The 27,763-nt window shown below is 51.5% G+C and overlaps 1 protein-coding gene across 1 annotated transcript in view; it reads left to right on the top strand.

Moving 5' to 3' along the window:
- Window positions 1-27,763, top strand: part of CAMTA1 (calmodulin binding transcription activator 1) — a 289,818-nt gene that overhangs the window by 87,919 nt on the left and 174,136 nt on the right. Inside the window, exon 6 of the mRNA XM_086764761.1 lies at window positions 11,369-11,504. Coding sequence (XP_086620887.1) covers window positions 11,369-11,504 — 136 coding nt within the window. The remainder of the gene's footprint in view (window positions 1-11,368; window positions 11,505-27,763) is intronic.

Here is a 27,763-nt window from a genome sequence, read left to right as displayed (position 1 = left end):
CACAAAAGGTAAGATCAGTAGGGATGTCTTTTCCTTCAGATTATGTAGTTCATATGGAAGCTAATGTTTAATCTTAGTTTCTTGCTGATATTAATCATTGTTTGGTTGAGGTTTAGAAAGTTAAAATCCTGCACGGCGCTACACAGTTACGGCTTGTAACGCAGTTCCCGTTATTAGACGGAGGCTCTGAGGTTGGCGCGTTAAGAGCGGATTTTGAAGACGCTGAGGATTTGAGGGTTGCATCAGATAACAACTCGTGGGAGGCAGGTGAGAGGAAAGCTGGCACCCGTGGTTGGCCTACAGCCGCTGTGGGAGCCCTGGGAGAGGCTGGGTTTCCTCGCGCAGGTGGACGGCACTGTGTCGGGTGATCCCGCAGGAACGGCGAGGCGTCCGGCAGGAACAGCTTCGTGTCCCGGGGGGCCCTGCTGAGCAGGCTGGTGCGAGGGGAGCTCGGCGTCGGGCGCGTTCTCATCCCGCGCTTCTGCTTGGGCTGCAGACCTGAAATATGGCTACAAGAACATCGCCCCTTGACTCACTAAACCAAACCTTGCTTCTGCTGTAAGCACGGTGGCGGTAAGTGAACTCAGGGAGCTGCGAAACACCTGGATCGCTCTGTGAGCTGGTGAAGAGGATGAGTCCCTGCAAAGCCCAGTGTTCCTTTGGGGGCTGCGAGCCCAGAGCACTTAGGGCACAACAGGAGCCATCGCGCGTCTCGGCCACGGCGCCGTGCGTGTCCTGCGGGACGGGCAGCTGCCCTCTCTGTGCCGGTGCAGCCGGCACTGGGAAGTGTTCCCGCAGGCATGGCCGGAGCTGGCGAGCGTCGTCCCTGGGCTCCGCCGGCACCGCGGGCTGCAGGAGGGCAGCGTTCCATCCCCAGAGCGTGTCCGCTGGGAAGGGTTTCCCGAGCTGCGGGGGAAAAAAATCTAGTTAGCATCATAAAACCTGGGATTATCCAGGTGGAAATGCCATGGAAGGATTTTATATAAACCGGGGGGGACGAGCACCGGCCCCTGGAACACTTCTGCGTGTCTAGGCTGTCCGTCTCTGTGCTGGCACGCAGTTGCGTAGATGATGAAAGTAACGGGCGCGTGGCTCAGGCTGCTAAGTGAAAGTGATGGCAGAATACCTCGGCTGCAGAGACAGTAAAGAACCCCATCGAGTGGAAAAATGTGTGCTTCTGAGTGAAAATATTCTGTGTTGTATCAATTCAGTTTAAGAAAGTATTAATGAGAGGACTGTTTTGTTGGGGTTTTTTCCCAAGTAAATAGCCAGAATGAAATTGTGATCGTTTTAAAAAAAATATTTCCAGAAATCTTATATGTGTAAACACATACAAGGCTCTGGTTTTTTTTTAAAATGCTTTTTTTTATCAAGCAGAAAAGGTCGTGCCTTTCTTAGCAGCATTTCTGGTGCCAGTGTATAGGGAACAGTCGCTGCCTGACTCTTCTCTGTCATCCTGGGCTCAGAAAATAACGTAGGAATGGGCGAAACAGGAGGGTTTCATCACAGGAAATTGGGCAGACGTTCACCCTTCAGTGCCTGGGGTGCCACGCTGGGTTTGGAGGCAGCAAGTGCGGCGTTACCAAGGGGTGACGTGAGGTTTAAAGGGTGATTCACACTAACTTAGATGGCCTCGAATTAGGGCATGGTAGAAAAAGGGTTTTACGTTATCAAAAGTTAGTTCAGGCTAAATTAATCTGAAAATATGTAATTTCATCTCAACTAAAAATCCTTTAATGTAATTAAATTCAGAAGCAGGATGAGCTGAGAGGGTATGAGAAAAGATAAGCATCGGAATAAGACAATAATTGAGTTTGTATTGTAAACACATTCCTCCAGGAATTCGGGAATTTTTAGGTTGCGTCATTAAGTCAAGAGTGCTTAACAGCTTTGGCGTACTTTAGAGAAGTGGTTGGCTGCCGTTGTATTTGTTTGTGCTCTTTGTTTACAGGATTTTCTGTATTTGGGTTTAATTCTCTCTTATCATCTAACAGTTTATTAATAAGTTTCAAGGCAAATAAGGCTTAAAATTGGAAAACGTGTGTTTCTGTGTGAAGCTGGTTGTTTTGTGGATTTGTGTGAGCTTTTCATCTAATTTTTCTAATAATTGAATCTTTAATATATAAAATCAATAGATTAGTATCACTAAATACTGGATGTGTTAATTCTGAAGAGCATCGTATTAAACATCGGAGCAGGAGCCCTTTGCCCGGCTCTTCGAGCCGGCGGCCTGGGCGAGGAGTGCGCTGGCGAAGCAGCGGTCAGGGCGCGTCGTGGCGTCCGTCCGTTGTGGCGGTCCTGAGCCCCACGGGGAGGAGAGCTGTCGACGGGGACGAGCGCTGTAGCGAGTCACCATTGGAATAAAATGGCTGAGCGCTGTTTTGACCATTTTCAGCCCCAAAATGATTCCCAGGCGGTTTGAGGAGCACCATGGTTGGCAGCCTGAGGTTTGTTTTCCTGGTGCTGGCATCTGTGTCTTTGTGCAGCGAGCGCTGGACAAGGGATGGAGAAAATCCATGCGGTCTTGCTCTTGGCTGGATCCAGAACCTGAACAGCGTGGGAAGGGAGATGCTTAGGAAGCTGCCTCGCGTCTCGTTGGAGGGATGATGGCTAATTTAACGCCGCTTCTGTGGTACTGCACGATCTGCTCGGCACTGGTACCTCGCGTTGTGGCGTGCTTTTGTTTTTGCAAAGGTTTGCAGAAAAAATGCAAAAATGTTTCCTTTCCATTTGCTAGAAGTACTTTACCCTTAATTCTGAAAAATTACTTTGCAGATCTTCATATGTCACAGACCATAACTAGATTACCACCTTTTACTGGAATACTTTGTGTTAATGAAGACCGATTGGGATTACATAATAGATTTCCTCTAAAGAAGGCATTATGTGGTTATTTTTTACTGTCTGGCATTCTAGTTAATCGCCTTGTCATCATTAATTGATGGGATTAAATTGATATAAATAAATAGATTATATTCCTGAGGTTAACTTGCAGGAGAGGAGGGGCTTAGACCAGGTTGCTGCGGGGCGTTGGAGCACGCACCTCGAGTGCAGCGCGCGGTCAGCGACCGTCGAAGGGAGCTCCCGTGCCCGAGGTCACCGTTGGGCTCCGTCGGTGTCACCGCTTGTAAATCCGCTTGGAAGATGGACGTGGCTGGGCTGCGCCGTCCCGGGGAGGAGAAGGAGCGCTTGCTTTTCCCAGATGAGGCCAGAGGAGCTTGCGTTGCACCATCTTCTGAAAACCATCCTGGGCTGTTGGCTCCGCTCGGTCCGAACTTCAGCCCCGCGAGTGGCCGGTGGTCCCGGCTGAGGTCGGAACGCAGCCCGCCCCACCAGCCCAGCTTATCTGCCATCTTGAGCGCCTCCGGTTTCCAGGTTAATGCAGATTTATGCGAATAATTGCTATTAATCAGCAATCAACTGAGTCCGAGGGTAAATCGACGTTTTTTTAAATTAGGTTGCAATACTGCATAAAATACTTTTGCCTGGAGAGAGGCTGATGAGTAGCGTGGTGTCTCCCCTCCCAGCCGTCCCTGCAGTGCCCTGCACATCTTCTGCCGTGCCTTGCTTTGCTGGTGGGGACAAATTCCTGCTTTTACGTCTTGACGCCGCTCCTGGACTGGAGCTTACATGCTGTGCACCCCTGCTCCAGAGGAGCATCCCTGCTGGCTTGGTCTAGCGGATGGAGCCGCGTCGTCACTGCCGTGGAGGGGACACCTCGGTGGCTTCCTCCTCCGCTCTGCAGCGGTCTGCCATCGCTGTTCTGCCAGCCGTTTTGCTGGCTGCGGTGTTGGAAGTTCATCGACTGTCGAACTGCAATTCTGTTTTGAAGTGGTTCTCAATTAAAATTTATAATCAATTCCATTTTCAAATATTTACAGATTTTTATAGCATGTCAAGTCATGAGCCAAGCTCTGCGCTGCTGGTGGAGGAGAACCAGAAACCTTTTTCCTTCCTCTTGGCACTTTCCGAGCGCGGCACAGAGCTCCTGTCCCCTCCAAGGCTTTCCCGGTCCCCGGCAGACCTCGTGCAGCTCCCGCCTGTCAGAGACCCGGGACTCTGGCATGGGCGGCAGCCTGGCAGCCCCGCGAGAACGCGGTGTTTTGTACCAAACTGAGGTATGGCCGCGCTTGGTTGGGGAAAACCTTCCTGGCCTTGAGCTGAGGCTTGCAGGGAGGTTGAACTGGAAGTAAATTAACTAAATAAACAGGATTTTTTTTCCATTGCCTCTGTCCTCCGTAAGAACATGGCAGCCTTTGCGGGCGCAGGTATCGCCGCCACGCTGGGAGGTGACCTCGCCTTAAACCTGGTGTCTGCCTTCGGCAGGGCCAGAACCAAGATAGCGCTGGCAGAATGAGGCCACCTCAAAAGAAGTTTTTTAAAAGTTAATTGGAGCCCCAGGTCCGTGCCGTAATGACCCGTTTCCATGGAGAGAGCAATCGATATGGCGGAGCGGCCACTGGCGTGCGGCGGGCTGGGAGCCCTCAGGTGCAGCGAACGCACGGATCGAACGGGGGCTCTCACGGTGCGCGAGCAGATCCTGGGGTGATTGATCTGAAAACAGCTTAAAGCATTCATGAGTTGTAAGAACTAATTCCCAATAAATCAAACAGCATCTCCACGGGAGTAAGAAGGAGAAATAAATGAGGGCTAAAGAAATTGATAAAGATCCTTGAGCAATAAAGAGACGAACACTCGTTCTCTTAAAATTATATTTAAATGAACAAAGTTGATTTAACTGTCTTTTTTCATGCCTTGTATTAAGATTTAGGTCTATAACATGTCATTGTAACAAGAAATAATTTGCCAAAAGACTTTTTAGCATTTCATGTGCATTCCACTTAATGACAATTTTAATATTCCAGCTTTGGTCCTGCACCGCTACGAGGAGGTTTCAGTGGCTCGGCATGCGCAGGGGTTCATAAAGATTGTCTCTAATTTCTTTTTCGAACACTGGTGTAGAGTTCAGAAGCATCCACACGAGTTATCGTGTTATTCAGTAAAAATGTTGGGAGTACTGTTGTTAGCTGCTTGAACTAAACGTACAGCTGTGGGGCAGCGCGGTTTCCGGAAGGGTATCACTGCTTCATGAGCCTCCGGACACAGTGCCAACCCAAGTCCGAGTTCCCCGGGGAGCGCTCGGGGCCAAGGGACCCCCAAAGCTCTGGGAGGCTCTTCCTCGACATCGGGGGGTTTCGCTGAGATTGCTCCCAAATCAGTTTGGCATTTATCTGTACCAGTCAAGTACCTCGAGCTACCTGGTGCACAGAAGGGGTTTAAAGTAACGCAAAACCGATAAACTCCCTGGAAATTCCTCCGACCTCGGCAAGAAAACGTTTCTTCAGCAAAATTTTATTTTCTTTTTGTAGATATGTTTCTGGTCTTGAGACAGAGGTATTTGAGTCGAGAAGCAGATTTGTGAATGGAGGCACAGGATCAAGTCAGGGTGGTCCGGGACGTTTGTGGCTTTGCCAGCGCGAGGTCCGGTAGCGGAGCTGCCTGGCTCTGCCGTTTCCCTCCTTCGGGGGTTTTAATCATCAGTGTTTTGTGCCATTCAAAATCGTAATGGCGCACAGAAATTCTTTCCTGCCAAAATCCTCACTATTACTCAGTTTGGGTGTTGGTACTTTCACAAGGCTGCGGTTTCTAACTGTGGTGTGCCCCGAGGTGTAAATCCGGGAGGGACGACATCCAGGTGATGCTATGGAGGGAGGCACAGCCATGGGGACGCTGGAAACCGAGGCAGGGGTCGGGGGAAGATGGTCATCTCTTGTGTCAAAAGCACTGACGATACAGTTGTTGTTTTTTTTTTTTCCCCTCTGATTTTTATTTTCTCTAGAAATAAGAGAATTGTTAATGGTTGCATTAATCAGACTGAGTAACCATGGTACGCAGAGATGCTGGATGCATCTTTCATGGAGCTCGCTCTTTGGCAACAGAACGCGATAGCGCTGCGTGTAAATGGCAGCAGAGTAAATGTTTGCTGAGAAGTCAAATCCTATTATTAGTCGCATTACTGTTATTAGTGCTGTTATCACCGGGCCCTGTTTTCTGGCTGTGGTAGGAACAAGTACGGAGAGTGAAAGTGTACCGGCTTTTCCAGGGCATTCATAAAAACAGGTCTCAGCCCAGGAAAAGCGGTACGGGTCGGTACGGGGATGCCTGCCCCGTGGCTGCCGCGTCGCCCTCCTCTCTGCGGCCTGCCGAGGACTTCAGCAGGTAATTACTCCCCTACTTAATGGGGAGCATTGCTTTTGTTGATGAGCACGAAGGCTGCATGCTGGAAAGAGGAGGCAGGGATGAAGTTTTACGGCCTGCTGCTGCTATGCCAGGGAGCATCTAGACACCAGTTAGTGTCCCCTTGGCGGGACTAGCCACTGCGTTAACTGCAACTCCGGACAATGTTGCCAAACCTGTTATTTTAGGCTTTAACTTCTTAAATATTGTAGATACAAAATAAATTCACTTTCATCTTAAATGCAAATAACATTTAATTCTAGAGACAAAAAAATCCAGAGTATCTATATTTTCTTCTGGTTTATATCTCTTCCTGTGTGGATAAGAAGACTTCTGAAGTCTGTATTTCGTCTGTGCAGAGATCAAGGATCAGGCAGGTGTCAGATGTGTACAGCTCTGGAATCCCCTCGGTTCCCACACTGATCATCTCAACTTGAAGTGAGGACGGCGGGGACTTCAGAGGCAGTGGCCTCTCCCTGCAAGATGAGTCCTCAGCACACGGAGCAGCCCGAACATCTCCGTTCAGTTCTGTGGGCGGCTTTTCTTCTGTTTGTGGTCCCGCTGGGAAAGGCTGAGCTTAGGCTGGGATTTCTGCTCTTCCAGGGTGAGTGTCAGTCATTGCCTGAGGGTAAAAGCCAAGCGTTTATTTAGGAGGGGAGCGGGGAAAATGGTTTATGAAAGCAATTCATGTGTGATCTGCCAGTGATACAGCTGTGACGGACAAGTTCCACCAAGTCTGGAAACGTTTCTTGGTATAAACGTTATTTTTAGGCTCTCTGTCTGCGGAGGAGAGCTGCAGGTGCCTGTTGCAGCATCCTGCAGGTCTGTCGTGGGGCTGGGGGAGTGACTGCAGCCCTCGGGCAGCGGCTGTGCCGCTCCTTTGGGTGACCCTGTCCGAAATGCCAACAAGGGAACCTGGGTCACCTAACCGACAGTGAGTGTCTGGACTTCAAACCTGCACACAGTGCAAAAAATAAAATAAAGGAGTAATTAATAGATGATTACTGGAACTCCATCACCTGGAAGGTTTGACAGCCCCAGCCGGAGCGGGTGGGCATGCGCAGCTGACTTGGGTGCCCAATCCAAAATGACATTTCTGGAGAACCTTCCCTGCGAAATCCCCTGTTTCCTGCCGGTCCAAGCGCTGCGTTACCGCCTCTCCCCGTGTTACTGAGAGAAGCTCCCATTTCTGCGGTGGCCTGTGCTGGTCCCGAGTGGGAGCAGAGCATCCGCAGGAGCCCTGGGCAACCAGCAGGTCCTGAGACCCATCACCGCAGGGTATGGTTGTTTGCTTTAAAAATAAGTCCGAAAATGGAATTTAGCATCATCTTCCTGGCTGTAGCAGGAACAATTTGGGCAAAAGTAGCTCTTATGCTGTTGTGGCAATTTATGTGAGAGCTGTGGTGGTAAATAATGGGGAAAGGGAGGGAAGCATCTCAAATCTCATCAATACTTAAGACAAAAGGCTTTCTGCTCTGCAATTACTCTTCCTGTCCTTTCGCCTCCTTCCCTCAGGCTGCAAGCAAGAACCCAAAACAGAGATCAGGCAGCTTTTAAATGCCACAGGCTCATAAAGGAGAGGAAATTCAGCACTGTAGCTTGGCTGCGCGATGTTTGGGTCTGTAAGCAAGAAGACCATCCTGCAAGCTCCACACTGTGGGACCAGAAATAATTGCACCGTCCCTGCGCAGAGCACCGCTGCCCGTGTTTCGGGGCTCAGGCAGTTGCCCCTGCACAGCTTTTGGGGAGACAGACCAGTGACGTGCCCCGCTGCTGGCACCCAGGGCAGGTCCCCGCCATCGTGCCCTGGCTCTGCCGGGGTCCCTGAGCCCCCAGCACCCCGCGCCGCGAGCACAAATGGCCTTCTTGGTGGGGTTGGATCGCTCTGGTTTGCTTGCTTTCAGCCATACCATAATATTAAAATATTATTTTATTCTTTTCCATTTAGTCCTGCATTAATGAAAAGAGCACTCCGTAGCTGCACAGTAGTAGCTAATCAAATCGAGTGAATTGCCGTTAATGTTCCAGCGCTTGTTGTTATTGCCGTGGTTCCAGGTGGAGTTCAGTACGGAGGAAGAGGACTGCTTTCCATGTCTGACGATGCGCAGGCGAGCCGAGGTAGCGCGTGCTCAGGGGTGCGGGTTTGTCCCGCCCTTCTGCAAAGGTACCAACGATGTCCCAGATTCGGCCTGGCAGGAAGAGCTCCAGAGGAGGTCTGGGCGGGAGTCGCACCTGTCGCACGTGCTGGGAATCCCCGCCGGACCTCGTCGGCTGCGCCTTCCCGCAGCCACCGCTTTGCTGGTCCTGGCTGTGTCTGAGCGCCGGAGAGATGAGCACAGGAGATCTTCCCTCCGTTCTTTCTTACAGCAAGTGAAACACAATGGTAACGTGTATCAGGCTAAAATTGCCTCGTTTCCTGAAAATATCTTTAAAAACCAGTCACTCTCTCTGAGCCTCACAGCAGCTCGGTACAGTCTTATGAAAACCGACAGCTGCTCCAGAGATCCTTGGGAGATTCTGTTTCGTTGTGCTCTGTTCTGTATAAATCTCGTTAACTGTTTTCCGGTGACCTCTCACCGTGTTCCTTCTCACCGCAGAGATAAACCAGCAAAAACCCGGTTCCAGCCTTGCAGAGCAGCAGCGAGGCGCAGAGCTCAGCTCTTGGTCCTGCGCCCTGCGCTCGCGTGGCGCTGAGTGTGAGAAGAGCAGCATTTTGCTCGCATTGAAACCTTTCAGGTCATTCCAGTGCCTGTTTTCCGAAAAGCCGCGTGTGCGTGTGCTGAGGCAGGAGATAAGTTCCTGCGCCGTCTTTTCCTTGCTCGCCCGAAGCGTGCGGGTGACCTGTAAGCCGCAGGGTGCGTCTGCGATGGCGACATGGGGAAACCTTTGATGTTTTGGGGAGAGTTTGAGCTGACACATGCGGTGGCTGGAGGTTTATGGAATATACGCCCAAACAAGATGTGTGGTATCTCCACCGAACTGATCCTGCGCTGGCTGCGACGCTGTCAGATAGACACCGCGGCTATGCTGACGCCCACATGTTCATTTGCAGGGTGATGGGATGGAGCAGAGAGGAGCGGCCCACCGAGCCCTTGGGTCCGGGCTGCTGAGACGCAGGGGTGGCAGGAGGAGGAGGCAGCAGTTGGGGGAAGAGAGCTTGAGTTTCTGGTCACAGGGAATAAATATTTGCCTGTGTGGGGGGAAAAAAAAATCTATAATTTCTGTTTTAGTAAAGAAATAATAATCACTGAGATCAGATACCATTTCAGTCTTGCAGACGTAGGTGGAAGCAGAAAGTCTGGGTCTGTATCAAAGGAGACTTTGTGCGGTTCCCTGTCCGTGTTCGTTAGAGTCGTGGGTTCCGGAGGGCGAGTGCCGAGCGGCAGTCCGGCAGCGCATCCTTCTGCCTGTCCCCGAAGATGGGTACTTGCGTGGGGGACAAGGGAAGGGGCTGGCGGCCGTGGCTGCAGGTCCCACGCTCGCCGAGGGTGTTCGTTTTGGTGGAGGAAGGGCGTTTACTGGCTGATCCAGGCAATTTCAGCTGGCCGGCGGTGGTAGCGATCCACCTTGAGCTTGTTTTCCTCAGGAGCAAGGTGCCTCTAAGTGCTTAATGGAGCATCGGGATGAGTTCCTCTGTAGTTAACAGCTTTTACATCAACGTTGCTGCCCTGTTACTATGTGATAAATGATAAACATGGGTGAAAGTGGCTGTCTTCAGCTGGAGTACTTTGTTAGAGAACGATGAGGGGAGGGTACCTGCGGAGGCTTGTCCCTGTGCTTACCCCATGGCATCGTGCTGTGTGAAGATGATGTGGGTGGGAGGAAGGATGCTTTCCAGTGGGGCCGGGCGCTGGCATGCATCTTTGGCATGGCTCGGACATCACGAGCCAGTGTTGCGTGGACACGAACCCTTCGTTTGGGCTTGTTTATTGGGAGAGCTTCCCTGCATCCTCTGGGCGTGGGAATACTCATGGGATTTTAGCAGCTCCAGGTACCACTCTGCTCCCTCCGCAAACACCCAGCTGCTCCCATCCGGCACGTCGAGGGGCGCAAGGTGCACCAGGAAGCGGGAACGGCCTGGGGACGGGGACCCTTCTCCCGCCCGCTCCTGCGCGGCTCTTTCCCTTCGTTTGGCGGGTTTGTACGAGTTCAGGTGCTTCACTGTGTCGAGAGGCAGCAGCCGCAGCTCTCCTGTGGAAGTTGTTTATTGCCGCCGCTACTAATGCTGTTGTTTTTCCTTCTGTTCCTGGTGTCGTGACTAACGCACGCTGTGTCTGCAGCACCCGGCGCTGCCTGCGTGGGACGCGGGCTGTCTGTGCTGTGGTGGGGTTGTATTTATTTTTTTATTTTGTAGTGTTACAGCAGAAATGCCCCTGTTGTGTATTGGCTGAGCAGATGGCAAAACATTTCTGTGAGATCTTGTCGTACACCAAAAAGATGTTGGCTTCTGTCTGCAGGCGTCGCTGCCTTTATTGATATTCTGAGGTGCCGGCGTGGTTTCCGAGTGGAAAACGTCTTCGTTTGTCTTTGAAGTCAAGGAGGTGCTCGAAAGAGAGAGAGTCATTCCTTGTCTGACACTGATCTGAGCAGGAACAGCAAAACCAGTGTACAAGCTCATGCTTTTTTCCTTCCTTTCTTTTTTCATTCTTTATTGCCTTTTTAAGCTGGCATCCATATTCTGGTGCGACGTTAGAGGTGGCTGTTATCTAATCCTGCTGATGCATTAAAGAGAGAGAGATTGTCTATGACAAAATAATAACAACACTCTTTTTTTCCTTAACCTTTCTTTTCTTCTAATTTTCAGCACGTAGCTGAGCCCAGCTGTAATGTACCCTGTAGAAATGTATTATCTGTTCTATAGAAACATCTGTTTTGTTATGAGATTTCCTTTTTTTAAACCCGTCACTGGCACACTCACTTCATTAGGTACAAGATTCTCAAGTAAAACTTCGCAGATTGCAAAACACCAGTTAATCCAGTTAACAGCAACGAAAGGTGGAGATTGCTGTTGCGCCAAATGCAGGATATTGCTTTTCTTGGGGAGCTTCGCTGCTCTGTAGTACGTGGCTTCGTAATCGCTCTTAGGGTGGTTTTTTTTCTTTGTGTAACCCAACCTGTTTCTTGTTTTCAGACCGCAGAATGGTTCTATGATCCTGTACAATAGGAAGAAGGTGAAATACAGGAAAGATGGATATTGCTGGAAAAAGAGGAAAGATGGGAAAACCACCAGAGAGGATCACATGAAACTGAAAGTCCAAGGAGTGGAGGTAGGAGGACGGAGCGGGCGAGGAGGGGCGGCGGCTGGGCTGGGAGGCGACGGCTCCCCACACTGCACTCAGCGCGAAGTCCACTCATTCAGAAAAAAATATTTCTATTTGCTGAATTCCAGCTTTTTACCCTCTGCTCCCCCAAATGTACACCTGCTCTTTATTACTGCTTTCAGCAAACATTGATTGTAGCCTCGCCGTTGTCTGTCGCGAGGCTGTACGGCTGCACTGTTGAAGGACACGGAAACATCTTCGCACCGAGCATCTTTTGGTAGAATGAGTGGGTTTTGTAACAGGTACTTCACAAGGGCAACCCAACATCTCGGGGTGGGTTGCTAAGCATTCTTCTTTACCGTAAGCTTTGTAGGTGTATGATTGATTCTCGCAAGATGCCGGCTGGTTTTTGGTAGCAGTTACCGTGATTTTCTATATGCATGTTAAGCGCTGGCCTTACAGTGTGCAGAAGCAGAATTTCTGTAGAATTCAGACCAGAATCAGACGCTGCTTCAAGGCATGTTCTGATGGAGACTCTTGCTCTACTGATGGTATTTAGCCCTTCGAAGCAATTCAGATGGGTGATTTCACCTGAGACAGTATTTCTGGAATGAGCTGTTTGTTCTAAAACACGTTGCTTGACACAACTGTTCTCTCTTAACCTCCGTCCGTGTGAGGAAAGAGCTGTCTGACCGTGCTGATCACAGGTCTGCACAGATGTGCATAAGAAGTAAATTTATTTAACTTTTCCTTTTGTATTTTATTAAATGGGAGTTACATTTTCTGATAGAAGTGCAGCTGCAGAGCTTTGCCTAGCTTGCTTCCTGGGACAATGGGGCTGTATTCCCTGCATTTTGTACTGAACTTTGACCAAAATGATAAAAGGGCATTAAAATGTGTGATTGTAGCATTTAGCTGTGTCATCAAGAAATTCTCTAATTTCGGCAAACGAATAGCGAATCCGTACGGGTGGATAAGCTGTATTGATTTCTGCAGTTGATGGACAGCGTGCACCACTACGGATAGGAAGCGGCACCAGTTGTGTGAGCGTAGCGTGTGGAATAGTTGGTGTTGGTGTTGTTCGGTGACAGGCGAAGTTTAACCCCTTATCTCGAGGTGCGTCCGACAGCTTTCAGGCCGGGCTTTGGGCTGAGCCAGGCTTTCGACCTCACGCTCAGATCCGTGTTGGCAGATATTTTGAGTGGCTTTAGCCTTCCTCGCATTCAGGTGACGCGCACGCCGTGCTCCCCGCGTGGCTGCGGAGCTGTGCTGCGTTGCTGGGCGCCTGCGCGGTGTTCCCGAATTCAGCGTGCGGGATGCGAAGCGCCCGAGCGCCTGGAATACAGCTCCTGCTCCAGCCTCCTCCCGGGCCATTTGTCATTCTTACGTTCTGTCTGCTTTAATGAGGTCTTTGGGTTTAAAATAGTATTAAATGGATTGCATTATATTACACCAGAGAGGCATAACTCTGTTCCATAATTTTTGCATCTAATAACAATGTTTTATTATGACAAGCCAAAAAAAAATCAGCACAGTAGTGCGTTGGTTTTGTTTCAGGTTTCAGAGCATGATTTAATTAACTTCTGTGAACTTTGGCACTGCAGAATACCCAAACCTGCACTGGAAAACTTCTCTACAGGGGGATGATGACCATTGGTACCACACGTACACGTGATTAAATAAATGCTTTCTGACTTGTCTTCCAAAAGACGGAGCCATCACCCCCCAGAGTGCCCGAGTGCAAGGATGCGTATGGCGATCGCGTTTAGCTCAAATAGCCCCGCGCTGAGCCCAGTCATCTCTATTTTATTGAAGTGTGTCTTCTGGAAAGTAACAAATCTGAAACTGGGTGTGTCGGGAGCTGGACAACGCGCAGCTTTCAGGGTTTCTTCCTGATCACATTTGCTAATTGAGAAAATAAGCATGGAAGTGCTTGCTTTGTGACTGGGTTGTGCCGGGTTCGGCCGTTCATTCCTGCCTCTTCCTTCAGCTGAAGAGCCCTTTAGTAACCAGTGCTTTGTCTCCAAGAAGGTATTTACGCCCTCTCATGAGGTCGTCCCTCGATCTCCTTGCTCCGAAGCCCAGCAGAGCCAGCTCCGAGCCTCCTGGCTTTGGCGGGTGCGGGATGCGGATGGTTTTAGGGTCGGTAGGTCTCGCAGCAGATAAAGCAATCGCCGAGCCCAAACCTGGCTCCTGAGCCAGTGCCGTGAGCAATTAGTGGCAATTTTTACTGGGTTCAGACCTGGAGGAACACAACTTCTACATAAATCTGTGTGTTAAGTGGCACTAAGGGTTGTCAAAATCCAGACTGATCATCTAAGTGTTGGAAAGAAATTAGTATTTTTTTATCCCTGGATATCAGAGCATACAGAGGAACCGAGGATTCAAGTTGTCGTAACCTATGTGTGCAAAGACAGAAGAAAAGAACCCAACAGGAACAGGGAAATAGAGGGTTGGGTCTCAAATTTAACTCCTGCGTAAATCTGGATCTGGAAGAGTTGGGTCCCCTGCAGAAACACCTCTTGCAGTGGGTGCCTGCAGGCTGCGGTTCCGGGGGGCGGGGGGAAGATGCTCCCCATGCACCCTGCCCCAGTGCCCCTGTGCTGTCCTGTCCCGTTGGCCCCTGAACGGCTGCTGCCAGTCTCCCTTCTGCGCAATGCAGGAAGAGCTCATTTTCTTGACCTCTCAGTGCTGCTTGGGGAGAATTATGTATTTTTAACCTTCTTAATTAATTACTCGATCAGTATAGCGTGCTACGTCATGGGTAGCGTTATGGGTTTATGTTTCGGATACCGTCCTAATAGGAGGCGATCTTCTTTACTTGGACACATAGGCAACAGACTTAAAATAATAAAAAAGGCTTTTTTCAAAGTTGGGCTGATAGTGTAGTTAAGCACATTAGGGTTTAACAGGGCATGAAATAACTGTCTGCCTCGTGGCACTGCCAGATCACCCAGCAGCTCTAGCAGCCAGAAGATAAATAGGTATCATCGTTGCGCTGATGGAAAAGTACTCGCAGAGCCGGCAGCCAAGAGCGTCGAGAGCATCCAGCCAGAGACAGGGCTCTGGGAACCGCAGCTGGCGGGCGGGGAGGGGGAACGCTGGCCTGTGCAACCTCTGACCGGCCCGTTCTGAGAGGGGACCTGTGTTAGCAGATTTAATAATTAATTACTGCCTGAGTGTCAGCAACGTGATGGCTCCTGCGTCTTTCCAAGCTTTGGGTAAGGAGAAAAATGCATTTTGAAACAGAAAGTTTACAGCAGATGCTTGGGGATGTTGGTCCCTGTCAGTGCCACGCAGAAGGATTTGGTGAGCGTGGACAAAGCAGCTTAAAGCAAATTTAGGACACGAACGAGGAATAAACAAATTTAAATAGGAATGCACTAATTTAAACAAATAAGGAATAAGAGGAATACGCTAATTGACCAAGCGGATGTTAAATGATAACTGCCTGAAATCCTCAAGCTGCTGTCCTGGTTAGCATTGCTGCGTGTAAGGGTTTTGGATATCACCTGGCTAATCCGAGGCACAATCCTGTTAGGAACCGCTGGATAAACCAGAAGTTAACGTGGCCTTTCCCCTCATACGCCTCTTTGTGCAAGTCTTTGTAGAATCCATTAAAAATCTCCAGTCTGTGATCCTTCTTAAAATTCTAATTAATTAGCATCCCTGGTGATGTGTTCCTAATCAATTCACATAATTAAAATTTTTAACTAATAAATAATAGTAAGGGGAGTGTTGAAGTAGCTTTAGCATCATTCCGGACTGGTGCTGCTCCGACTTTGGAGACGGTTGGCTCAGCTAATGGTTTTGCCTTTTCCTGTGCGTGAACCTCTCCCGGTGCCTATAAATGGTGCATTCACGTGAATTCCTAGTGAACTGCTGCTAAAATTAAAGTGAGGTCATATTTTTATAGCAAATTTTCCTCTTGTCCTCCACATTTTGGAAGGTCAGCGCTGATTCTGTTGCTCTTTATCCTCTCGTGAGGATATTTTGGTCTCTCCAAACCCCGGTGCCTGACAAGGGTTCCCTCCACCTCGGCCAGCGTGTGCCCTGCTGGGTCCCTCTGCGAGCAGAGCAGCACTGCTGTGATGTGGCGTTCCCAAAGGACTGGCGGGAGCCTGGCGCCCTGCAAAACCCAACAGCTTCAACGGCAGCAGCGCGCACCGGTTGGCAGGGATGCTCGGTTCCCGTGCTGGGGTGGCAGAGGTGACGGCTCCTCAGGGAGGGTCGGTCGCCAGCCTTGGTTCGGTCTGGCACCGCTGATGTCAGATCGGGGAGATGGAGGACAGGGTGAATGCGGCAGAGCTCTCATATTTGAAATATCTTGTTCCCTCGTATAGAGATGTATGTTAGTTCAGTACAACATGATAATCTTTATGAATTCCTTAAAAAAAAAAAAAAAGCTAAAACTTGATTTAAGTCCTATTAAGAGAGAAGCTCCCTTGTGGAGATGGAGATGCAGAGTATCCATTTTGTATGCAGGACTTGTATTTAATTATTATCGTAACAGTCCCTTAACGCTATCGCAGATTGGTCCACGAGGACAGGAGTGGAAATTCTAGATTATTCAATTACTGCAGAAACCCTGGGACGTCACTGTCAAAACTCCACAAAAGGTTCCTCAGCGTTTGGGTCTGGCCGTGCCGCGTACCCGCACGCGGGACCGCGCCGGCTGGGCGGCCGGGGTGGCGCCGTTGGCTCTCACCGCCCGCAAGCCGGGAGCGCCTGCGAAGCACACGGAGACTTTTCCCTTTAGTCAGCGGCCAAATGGGCTTTTCTGTGCTGTGTGAAAGAACCCGTCGTGGGATATTAAACTACAGAGTGTTTTCCCATCTCTCGGTTCCCTGCTGTTGCCGGTGAAGTTACCTGTAAGTTGCTGCTGGAGGGTGAAGGCACCTTCTGAGTGCCCAGGCAGCGCTGATCCGGAGAGCTGTTTGGGACGGCCTGATCCGGTCCCCGTCAATTTGCGTGGGCTGCGCTCGCCCTCGGAGGCGAGCTGTGTAGTTGGCAAACTAATTAGGATTGCATTGTTCAGTCAGGCTGCCTAATGCATTCCAGAGAAATACTGCGGGGTGGCTTTGGAGGAGAGATGAGAGTTTAACGTGAAAGTCTCGCTGACGATACGGCACACGCGTGTGCACACGTTAATGCAGAAAAGCGCAGCCCTGAAAGCAAAGGAGAAAAACTGCTGGAGGAGGAGTGGCAGTTGTTATACAAATCTGTTCTTTGTCATCGCTACTAAGGGTATTTTCCGTATATCTCTCCTAATATTTGACTTTTGCCATTTCTGACCACCCTCTCCCTTAATCTCCTGTCGCTCACTGGGGGCACGGAGTCCAACAGCATCTCCCCATGTTTGCCGTGAGTGCGCGTGGCTGCCACAGACACAACGGGCGGATGCTGGCACGGAGACGTGGAAAGGGCTGACCCCTCATGAGCTGCGGCTGGGTTTGTCCCGTTCCCCACTCTGGGTGGTGTTCACGGCACCCAAGCCTGGGGTGCCGACGGCATCTCGATGATTCACACGTCTGACAGCCCTGGGAAATCAGAGCGCTGGTTCACCGCTCTGAAGGGGAGTATGGATTACCGTTAAATCTGGAATGGGTCTCCTGAGCGGCTCTTCTGAAGGGAACACACATATCAATAATTCGTTTTCTATATCAGGATCCTGATGTATTTGCCTGCAGTGACATAAATTCACTGCACATGGCCGTGGGTTTTGGCGTCTTCTCCTAACGCCCTGGACGTGTCGAGGAGGTTTTATTCCGCAGACCTGTGACGTACCTAATCCGCTAATTGTCGTAGCTTATTTTACGGTGTATAACTTCAGCAGTAAAAGCTTTCTTGATACCTGGGTGTCTCAGATGAGGACTCAGCTGAAATCGGGGCCGCTGGCTGTGTGATGCTGGAGATGCCCTGCCCAGGCGGGTGCAGTCAGGATGGCGTCTGCCTGGAGCCTCGGCGGGAGGATGGACACGCCGGCTGCGGTTCTAGCGGGCGGCTGCGTGCAGGAGTTGTTTATTCGGAGCCATGCTAGAAAATATTTTACTTTATTTCCCCGTGCACTAACCAGTACCAAGCCACTGCTGCATTGCTCTGCAGCAGCAGGAAAATTCCTCTGTGGGAGAGAACTTTCGGAGTTGAAATACGCTGAGCTCGCCACTCACAAAGCAGGTTAGCGGTGGTTCCGCTTCTGGGCAGCGCAGTGTGAGGGGAAGTAGATAACGGGCAGTGTGAAACGTTGGCAGAGGAAGGCAGCCGTCCTCAGGACGCTGTTGGTCTGCCAAATTTGACTGCCCTGTGTATGGGGCTCCGGGGAGGAGCACGGCTCTTTCCGGCGGAGCGCAGGGGCCGCTGGCTCGGCGTGGTCCCGCGGCGATGCTGGCATGGCCGGGGGTGGAAAGAGGATCCGCGTTAGCTCTCGTTGGCCTGGCACAGGCAGAGCTGCCCTAAGCACGGCTCACGCAAGGCAGCCTGAGCCCGTGCCTGATTTTGAGTGCCGTGTGCTGGTATGTCCGCTTGGTCGGAACTCCGAGGCGGTTTCTGGAGTTAGCAGGAGGCGAATGGGTGCAAGCGCAGCTGCAGGTTGCTTTACCCGCGTCCCTGTCCCTGTTCCTGTTCCTGCCTGACATGCCCGCGTGAGGGCCGTGCCGAGTGGGATGGCTCCGCTGGAGAATCCCTGTCCCCTACCTCGTTCCTTGACGGTGCCGTGCAGCGAGGTCCAGAGAAGGGGTTTGCTGTGACATGAGTGAATATTTGGGGAAAATTATTAAATCTAGAGATGATGTAATACAGCTTTTCTGCTCCATTTTATTCACTCTCTCAGCCTGGCAGGGTCGGTCCAGAACAACTTGTATCTGATTCCTTCCTCCATTGGTTTTGTGTGATTTCCACGGGCTAAGGGATCTCTACCCTTCCTAATCTGCTTTTAACAAAACAACTTCTATAACTTAACAGATGGGACTTCCCTTTTTGAAAAACAAGTTGCTTCATGGCACAGCTGAGGGTTTTGCATGAACATTGTGAAGCAGAGCTAAGAGCCAGAGCTTTTGGGATGGCAGCTCAGCCTGAGCGCGTTCGTGCTGACTCTCACAGGTGGATAGGGTGGTGGGTGCGGCGTTCGCAGGCGGTGAAGCAGCGAAGGGCACGTGTAGGGCGGGCCGGGTGGCCTGGGGTCGGCCGAGGTGGCGGAGGGGCTGAGCAGCGGGGGCCGCGATGGGGATGCGGATGCGCTGTAGGACCGCACCGTGAGCAGCCTGCACAGCACGGGGCGGGCAGGACCCCTCTCTGGGGATGGGCAGGTGCCCCTGGGCAAGTTCTGCCCAAGTCAAGGGCAACCATCCCAGCGCAAGGCACCAGGTTTGCACCAGCGGGTCAGGTCCTTGCTTTGTAATTGACTGCATCGCCCTTTCCCCCTTCATAAATAGCGTGAATAAAGCCGAGCCACGTGTGGTAGGGTTATAGTTCAGATCCCGTTCGCTAAAGCCTGACCGTTTTTCATGTAGCATGTAAAGGCAGCTTCAATGTGAATCATTCCGAAAGGATCTCCGTGGAGTAATGGCGTTAGCAGTTAGATAGATAGCAACAAGACGTTGCTGTCCTCCCTCCGCCGGATGTGCCGGGTTTGGCACCGCGGTTCAGCCAGCCATCGAACACACCAAACACCCTGTTTCTGCCAATAAATTTAATGATGTTCTCGTGTCTCAGATGAACTCAAATTGTTCAGCACTTTCCAGGAGATGTGCAGCCGGCAGCCGAAGCCAGGACAAGTCAGTTCCCCAGACCTCAAGGAACTGGTTTGAGACGGGAGCCATTCTCGCTGTGCCTGCTGTGGGTCAAATGGGAATTATAAGATTGTGGGGAGAGAGCCCGTGTTGTATCGGTGCACAATGGGAACGCACGAGTGGCACTACTGGCAATTAAAGTAACATAGCAAATGTAAATTATTGTATTTCAGAGGGAATAAGTATTTTTCTACTCTTTGCTTGTCTTAAAAATGTCGTGGACATTGGGTTATGTTTAGCAATTGCCTCATCTTTGCAAAATATCTTTTCATCGTAATTGCATGACAATGCATTCGTCCATTCTGGTGTTTCCATATTTCTGCTGCCATCGCGTGGCTGCTGGGGATTAACAGTGCTCTCCCATGTGGAAAGGACCCCGCTGCCATCCCGGGGGGCTGCTGGCCACAGCCCAACTCCGAGACCCCCGTCCCCTCCAGTGCCTGCGGGTCACTGGGCCGACACCCAGGGCCCCCGAGCATCCCGGCCGTCCCGTCCCGTCCCTGTCGGGGCCTCGCTCCGTCCCTGTCCCTTCGTGCCGCTGCGCTGCCTGGAGTCGCTTTGGCTGTCCCGACCCCTGGCCCGCAAGGCCTGCGGGGCTCTGTGGGGCGAGCGGCCCCCGTTCCTCGCCCCGTGCGGCATCGCCCTCCCTCCACTCCTGCTCACAGGCAGCGCGCCCAGCTGCGGAACGGGTCTGAGGTCGGCTACCCTGCCAGTGCTCCCACCCCACAGGTGTTCCCACCAGGAATTTGGAGTCCTGCGTTTAAAATGAAATACCCCAGACCTGGTAACGACACACGAATTCTGCGGGGCAGAGCCAGGGAGGATCTGGTATTCATCTGTGACTGCGAAGCTCTGCAAAGCCACGCTTGGTTTAGCATTGTGGTGAGTTCTCCAAGTACGGCGAAATAACCCTGGGCTTTGTAAGGTGACTGCGCTTCGCACAGTTACAGATCCCGATCTCCATGTCAATTAGCAAAGCGCAGACTGGGATCTCCGCACGCAGAGGCCGAGGCTGGCGCTGGCGCGTGCCGCGGTGGCCAGAGCAGGGCTGGGTGCGACGGGGCGGTGGGTGGCAGGACTGTGCCAGGGCGCCCGTCCTGCAGCTCCTCGCCCCAGCCGACCCTCACCGACCCGCCGTGACCCCGCACTGGCATCCACGCCTCTGCGGGACAGCGCTTCCGTGCCTGCTTGTGGCTGCTGCTTGTCACTCACCGCAGCAAACGTCGTATTTTTCCATTAAAAGGCCCCGTGCTGCCGAGGACCGCGACGTTTTAGGGCACTACAAATATGTTGTTGGAGATGATGCCTTCTGCCTGGCCCGGGTGTGTTCTGTAATGCTGCGTGGGCATTTCTGTTGGTGGTTGCACTTTGCCTGCAGTTTCTTGTATGCCTGTTGCCATCAACAAATTTGAAATAAAATGAGAACGAGGAAATATTTTTGTGCTTAGGTGCTGGAGGTTGGTGATAGAAGTGCCTGTGGTTGTGCTGCACTGGGCAATCCTCCGCTGCTTCGCTTTGGAGCATGCGTGATGAGCAGCAGCTTTGCCCCTTGTCCTCCCGTCGGCCAGGCTCGCTGCCGTCCTTGGGGACGGGTTTCCGTTCCGTGTGTAATGTCTCGCCTGCCTCCGCTGGAACAATTCATTTTGGCTTTTTCCTACTTAAAGGAAAGTATGGGTTTGAGCTTAAAAAGGTGAAATCCCTTCTTCCCTGCCTCCCGTGTACTTCCCTTCAGTCCCATCCCCTCTTGGAGGGGAGGCTGTGCCCAATGCCTGGACTTAATTTCTAACGAGAGAGTTTCCCTCTGTTCACCTTTTTGTAGGCTGTACGTAGCGCTCTGAAGACAGAGCTGCAGACTTGTTGGAGAACAAACGCGTAGTGCTAGCCACAACCAGACTTTTGCAGGCTGGCTGGGGTCTAGGAAACGGTGTTCACCTGCGCCGTGCCCCCGGCATGGAACGATGTTGCTGCTGCACCCTAATGCATAGCGCAGAGCGGTTAGGAAAACAAATACGTCTCTCTGTAGTGGTTAAAATATCCGTTTATCCCGTACCTGTTAAGTTTTGACAGTTGTCTGTCTCGGCATTCAGCCTGTTCCTCTGGGTGTTGGGCTTGGCTCGTGTTTTTTCCAGGCGAGCCTGCGACGCTGGTGGACAAGCTCTACGTGCCGTGGCCCTGCGCGCTCAGGGATGGAGCCCGTGAGAATGGCTTAGGTTTTGGTCACTAACGATGATGCTTTTTGGTTCATTGCTTCATTATCCATCTACCGTAAGAGAGGGTTTTCTGCGGCTGGGTGTGAGAGGTGGTGGTTGTACACTCTGTAAAGGTTCCAGTGCTGGCATCCCCAGCCATGGCCCCGAAAGCGTCAGTGGGAGGCAGGAAAAACTGCGTAATGGCGCTGCTTGTGATGAAAGTTTAGTCATAAGTGGTGGATAAAAACAAATTGTGACCATTAACAGTGAAACGTAAGCTTGAAATATCTGAGAAACATCCGTCTAAGCCCAGTCAGTTTCTTTTCCCTCTTGTATTAGGAGATGCATTTAGACTTCAGTGTCTTTTTAATCTCTCCTGGTTGGAATAATAAAAATTACATTTATTATTGCCCAAACATGATCCATTTTTGTGTGTTAAACCATGAACGTTCCTGTGAGTGCTTGCTGCGGCTCCTGCCCTGGCTCCAAGCCTCGTGGTCCAACGCGGCGACCCTGCCCCGTCCCCATCCGTAGGGCGGGCAGCGCGGGCAGAGCGAGCTCCCAAACCCCAGAGGCCCTCGGTGTCCAGTTTGTCACCCTTCTGCTTTTTGAACTGCAGTAATTGTAGAAAATATATGGAAGGGTTTTGATTACAAATCCAAAATCTGACGGTTTATTAATGGCTGGAGGGCGCTGGATTTAATACTTGTGTGTCGTCGTGTCAATTCACAGCGTTTAACAAAGCAGCGGCAGCTGAGACGGTTCCATATATAGCAGCTTTATTTGAATGGTCTGCATGGCTTCCAAAGTAAATATTAATTCCATTATGCTATAAACTGTTATTTATCATAACAGAAAGCCATGAAGTTATTTTACTAGAATATAGCCAGCAAATTGCGTATCCCGTATGAGATACAGCACGCGGTGAGTTCCAGCGGCAGTGTCCCCACACGCTTTACATGTGTTGGTGTTGAACACACCCAGGCACGGGTGCGGGAAGCCCTCGTTAGCCGCTCCCCGGCCGAGGCGATGCAATCGCGCCGCAGCGAGCGCTGGCTGGGGTCGGAGAGCAAAGTGCGGTGGAGCAGTATCTCACTGGTGATGCTTCTTGCGTATTGTATGTTGGCTGCTGTAATTACCTAAATTACTCATTAAAGGTGCATCGTAATTGCCCGACTCCAAGGTATTGCGAGAAGTCTGCAGTTTAATTATGCTTTTTTTGTTGATTTAAGATGCAGTGCATTTAGACTTGTACCAGGCAATTACTTAAAAAGATGCATTTTCACTAATTGTTGTAAACGAGGGTAGGTGTCCCTGCCGGCGGTGCGGGCCGCTGGTCAAAGCGGTCAGGACTTTATCCTTCTTTGTAAAGCGTGCACGGGGTTGGCTGCGCCGCCAGCTCCAAACGCTCCGGTTTGATCCGAGGATCGATTACTTCTTGTGCAGAAGCAGGGGCACGTGTGGCTCTGTGGTGTCCGGGGCGGAGGAGCCGCTGCTGTGCCAATCCGGAGCGTGTTGCACAATATTACAGATTTCAGTCGGTTTTGTGAACATCGCTGATTGCAGCCTTTGGAGCGGGCTGACCCTCAGCGTAGATCAGATCTTCCATTTCTCAGCAGAAAGCAATAGCGGGGAAACACTGAGGTTCAGCAGCAGCTGGATGCACTAGTGCTAGCAGAACAGTGAAGGCTATCTGCCAGAAATCATGGACTTGCTGTTGACTTTTATCCGCAAAAATAACTCTTTTTGTATATAACCTACGAGAGCTGTGCTGTGACTGGTGTTACAGGAGAACCCCAATAGGCGATTGAGTCAAGTAATTAGTTTAAAAAATTTTGGGTTTAGTTTCTCTTTGTTATGTGACTAATAAATGTCAGCCACCTGTGTCACAGCGCTGCCCTAAGCAGAAGAACGTAGATTTCATTGTGTCGTATTTGTAAAAATTTTGTCTGTTTGTGTGAAAACTGGGGAGAGAAGGAGGCTCATTCACAGAGACGGCTGTGAGGTCGGCTAGATTGCCTTCCACGCCAGAAACATTAAAACCGTGCGGTTGTCACTGGAGGACTGTTCAGATATCAAAGGATCTTCTCAGCGTGCAACCACCCAGCATTTGAATCGTAACAACACTTCTGCAATTGCTCAACTCTTCATTAAGCAAACAAAACCTGAAGTGGGTTGGGGATGGTTCATTATTTTAACGTTAGATTATCAAAATCAAAGAAAAATGTGTAACGGTTGTTGGAAGTCCATTTTTAGGACGAAAAACCCCAGTAGAAGGTTGTTAGCTGTAGCAGTTCTTGATCTCCTGTAACCGGGAGGGTAGGTTAATTAAAATACAGATTGCAAGGTCGAGGGGAACGCTGTGATCACCCGACCTGCGTAGCAGCGTTGGAACATTGCACCTCCTGATGCCGGAGTGCAGTCCGTGACGTCTCACTGAGCCTCTGTCTTTCAAAAGGACGTTGGTCGTGATTTAAAGATCGGAAGAGACAGAGACTCTGCCGCGTGCTCAGGAGTGGTGCTTCGGGGGGCTCGTTGCCTGCACCGTTCAAACGCCTCGTTTGTCGCTGCGCTGGCTCTGTCCCGTGTGTCCGCGGGTCTCCTCCACCTGGCCGGGCTCTGGGCGCTGTGGATGGATGGGACGCGCTGCCGTGGAGGCCCGCAGTGCCCGCGGCAGCCCCTCACGGGGAGCAGGAGCGAAGCAGGGTGGCTCTGCAGGACAGCGGGGAGGGGATCGGCTGTGGGGCTGGAAGTCGTCTGTGGGAGAGCACCGGTCCTTGGCTGTGGAGGGGCCGTGGAACTGGCTGTCCTCGCCCAAGCTGGGCTGAAGAGAGCCTGCGCCTTTCCTGCTCCCTTCATCTTCCATGCGGGGAGAGGAAGCTCACGTCAGGTGTGACGGGCTGTGCGTGTGCTTTTGGGAGTCTCGTGCAAACCCTGCCCCTTCTCCCAGTTTCCATCCACTTGTCTCTGAGTTTATCCGCCCCTGGGTTTTGTGAGAGTTGCTGACCCTGTGCCTGGCGCGTACTGCTCACGTCCTGCGGCTGACCTGCAGCCTGTCCCTCGTCGGTGGGGCTCCTGGCCTCCAGGAAAAGTTTCTCCCACTTATTCCTGAGGTCTGTTGCCCTCGCTCCCCGACTGCCTGGGGCTTTGGCTGCGTTGCAAGGCGTGTCATTCCAAGGGACACATTCCTCAAAGAAAAGCAACATTCTGTTCTTGTTCAGAAAACCACCGTTTTCTTTCTTACATTCTTTTTTTTTAAGTTTGATTTTTACATTGCAAGAAACAGCTTTGTTTAATCTTTGTTGGGCTTTCCCTGCCGAAAGCCCAGGTGATGTCTGCAGTTCGCTGGTGCTGCTGTTCGCTGGTGCTGCTGTGCACTAGGTGGGTGCTGCCCGTGGGAGAGGGGTGCTGCGGATGCCGTCTGCGCAGAGGGGAGCGGTGACCCCACTGCTGGCACGAGGACAAAGCGAGGGTGAGTCTGCCAAGTACAGCCTGATTGTAGTCAGTTGTAAAAACACCGTGATGGAAAGTTTGCGAGGTAGGACGGCGTGCGCTTTGGGCAGAATCGGTGGAGCTGCAGAAGCTGCTCACCAAAGCTCAGGCTGGTGGGTTTGTAGGAGAAGGGGCCAGGCGATCGGGACGTGGTCGGTGTGTGGAGCAGCGTCTGAGAGGAGCAGCTCATCCCTCTCTGCCGGGTGGGAGAGGGCTGGGGCTCAGCGTCCGTCCCAGCTGCCACTGACAAGGTAGGAGGGGAGCGTGGTCCAAGCCTTGGGCCGGTCCCAGCGCAGACGGGAGTCGCCCAGCAGCTCTGCCTCCGCGCCAACGTCGTCGTTACAAACAAGCCCAGGCGCCCCGGACACTGGGCCAGCGCATGAGGGAGCGTCCGGGTGTCAAAGGCCGCTGGCAGATTGCCCTCGTCGGCAGCGCGTACGCGGGTCAGCACAGCTGGGGCTTCGGCGCTGGCCAGGAGATGAGTCAAGGCCGTGCCCTCTCCAGTCCCCTCGGCAAGAGGCACAAAACTGACCCGGGAGAGGCATGCCGGAGCAGAACCGGAATTTTAATGTGTGTTTATAAAATGTGGCTGCTGGCGTTGCGTGACGAGAGAGTCAGTTCTCCACTCTCCCCTGTGCCACGTCACTTTTTACGTATTATTTCTGATCCAAGCTGTCCTGTCTTTTCTTGTGTGAGCTGTTTTAAAACAACGTTTTGGTTGCTTTTTCCAGAATACTACTGACGTTTCCTGTTCCTTCCAGCCCCCGTTGCTAAGAGCCCTCCCACGCACTCCCGTAGCCTCCTTGTTCTTCCAGCGTCCCCTCAAGCCACTGATGCCTGGTCAACACTGGCCTTGCCTGCCATCCCGAATCTGTCCCCTTTTCTTTGGAACCCGTTAGCGGCACCGTGGCTCGCTCTGCATCTTTTTCAGGGCCCTCTTTTTCACCTTCCGTGTTTTTAGCATTTGGCCCTGTTGACATGTTCTTGTCCTGATTTCCTGCTTGGTTCTGTAATTCCCTTCACCCACTCCAGTTCTGTCACCTTGTCCATCATCTCTCACCTCTCCAGCTGTGGCCATCTGAGATTGTACCCCATGTCTTTTCTTCCTCTGCCCTTGTTTGCCTTCCCCGTACCTCACGGCATACCGGTTGGGGCACGCAATGTGCCTTCCTTTTTCGGAGAGCGCTGCGTACGTCTGCAGGGCTGTATAAATGATTCACCGCGCTGATGGTAGAATGTAGGGCATGGTGTGTTTTTGGATGGGAGCTGCGTTGCCACTGAGGATACATTTTGCTTCGAGTGATGTAAATGTCTCACCAAGTAGAAGGAGCGTCTAGGACCTTCACGAAAGTCCTATTTTTATTGCATGAGGCTCAGGATAACAAGCAAGACCTTGAAATGCTTAATCTGTACGGGCAAGGGGTTTTTATTTTTGTACAAAAACAGAAGCAGTTCTAGCTCTGGATTTCAGGTTTTTCCTCCCCAAGACCATTGAGGAACATGTTCAAGAAATGTGCTCTAAGGAGTGTGCGGAGATCTTCAGATCTTTTGGGGTGTCACCGTTTGAACTATCAATCAGATAATTTTTTTTTTTTTTTTTTTTGTGATGGAGGCATTTCAATAGCAATTTGCTTTTTCACGTAACAAGTTTTGAGATGTACAACTTTCCCATGCTGGACTGTGGCTTTCCATGCTGGACTCGGGAGAGCAAGGAAGGGCATGGCTGGGAAGCGGCGAGAAGCAGCAGGTGAGCTCAGCTGTTGACAGTTCCCTCTCTTATCTGGGAAAAAAAAGGCAGCGGCCCTCCGACAGCCTGGTGGGAAGCTGCAAGTCGAGGCGTAAACCAAACAAGGGGTAATGAAGGGAGACGGCGCTTCTCCTGCCCCCGTGGCACATCCAGCAGGATGCTGCCCAGCCGGTCCGAAGGTTGTACCTAGAGGATCTGGGACATCCAAGCAAGACCGCCTAGCTGCTTCCCTGCGTCTTCCCAAGGTAATTAATCAGCCGGTACAGCCTGCTGGTTAGGCTAAGTGGGGAACAACGCGTTTCTGGCGTTTCAGCAACTTCAGTTGGAATGCATTCCCATGGGTCAGACTGGCAAAGGTAATCCAGTTTTGTTCCCTTTTCATAGCTTCTGTCCGCTGGCTGGCTGGATTTTACCGCTGATCGGGTAAAAGGGGCAGAAAGCGCACGCTTCGGGTGGGCGGGAGTGACCCTCCACTCTCGGAGCTGGTGAAGTTCTCAGGGAAGGCTGGGAAATGCCTTAAAGGAAGTTAGGAGTGACAAATGGCTGAAGTTCAGCTTCATATGGTCAAGATAGAATTTTTGAAGTCCCTCTGCCAGCATTCCCAAAGTGCTGCTTTTGATCTTTAGCAGAGCTGAGGGAAGCTGAGTGCACCCTCGCCTGCAGCTTTGTGCGAGGTCTGTTGCAGGGCGTCTCCCGCAGAAAGCGCGGGACCTTTGCCCACCTTTTCACGTAACTTGCTGCTTTCGCGCAGGAGAAGCGGGTGTCCCGTGCACTAGCGTGGCCAGGAGCACGTCCCTCTGCGAGGTGGCTGCCCACCCGCATGGGTGTCGCGTTGTAGCACGCGGTGCGTGGGAGCAGGACCCCTACGGCATCGCGCAGTGGGACCGCCGTGACTTTGGGTGGCTTGTGGTCATTTTTTGAGCTCAGCATCATCAAACCATCCTAAAAAACATGGAGTCCAAGAGAGAGGAGTGGTAAAAATCCGCCCCCTCCGTGCTCTGGTCCCTGATAAAGTGTTTTCTCCCCAGGATCCTGGAGGAACATCCTTAT

This window comes from Chlamydotis macqueenii, chromosome 21 (assembly GCF_036417535.1).
Source record: "Chlamydotis macqueenii isolate bChlMac1 chromosome 21, bChlMac1.mat, whole genome shotgun sequence".
In the NCBI taxonomy this organism is placed as follows: Eukaryota; Metazoa; Chordata; class Aves; order Otidiformes; family Otididae; genus Chlamydotis; species Chlamydotis macqueenii.
Note: the sequence above shows the minus strand (reverse complement) of the source record. Positions and strands in the feature narration are given on the sequence as shown.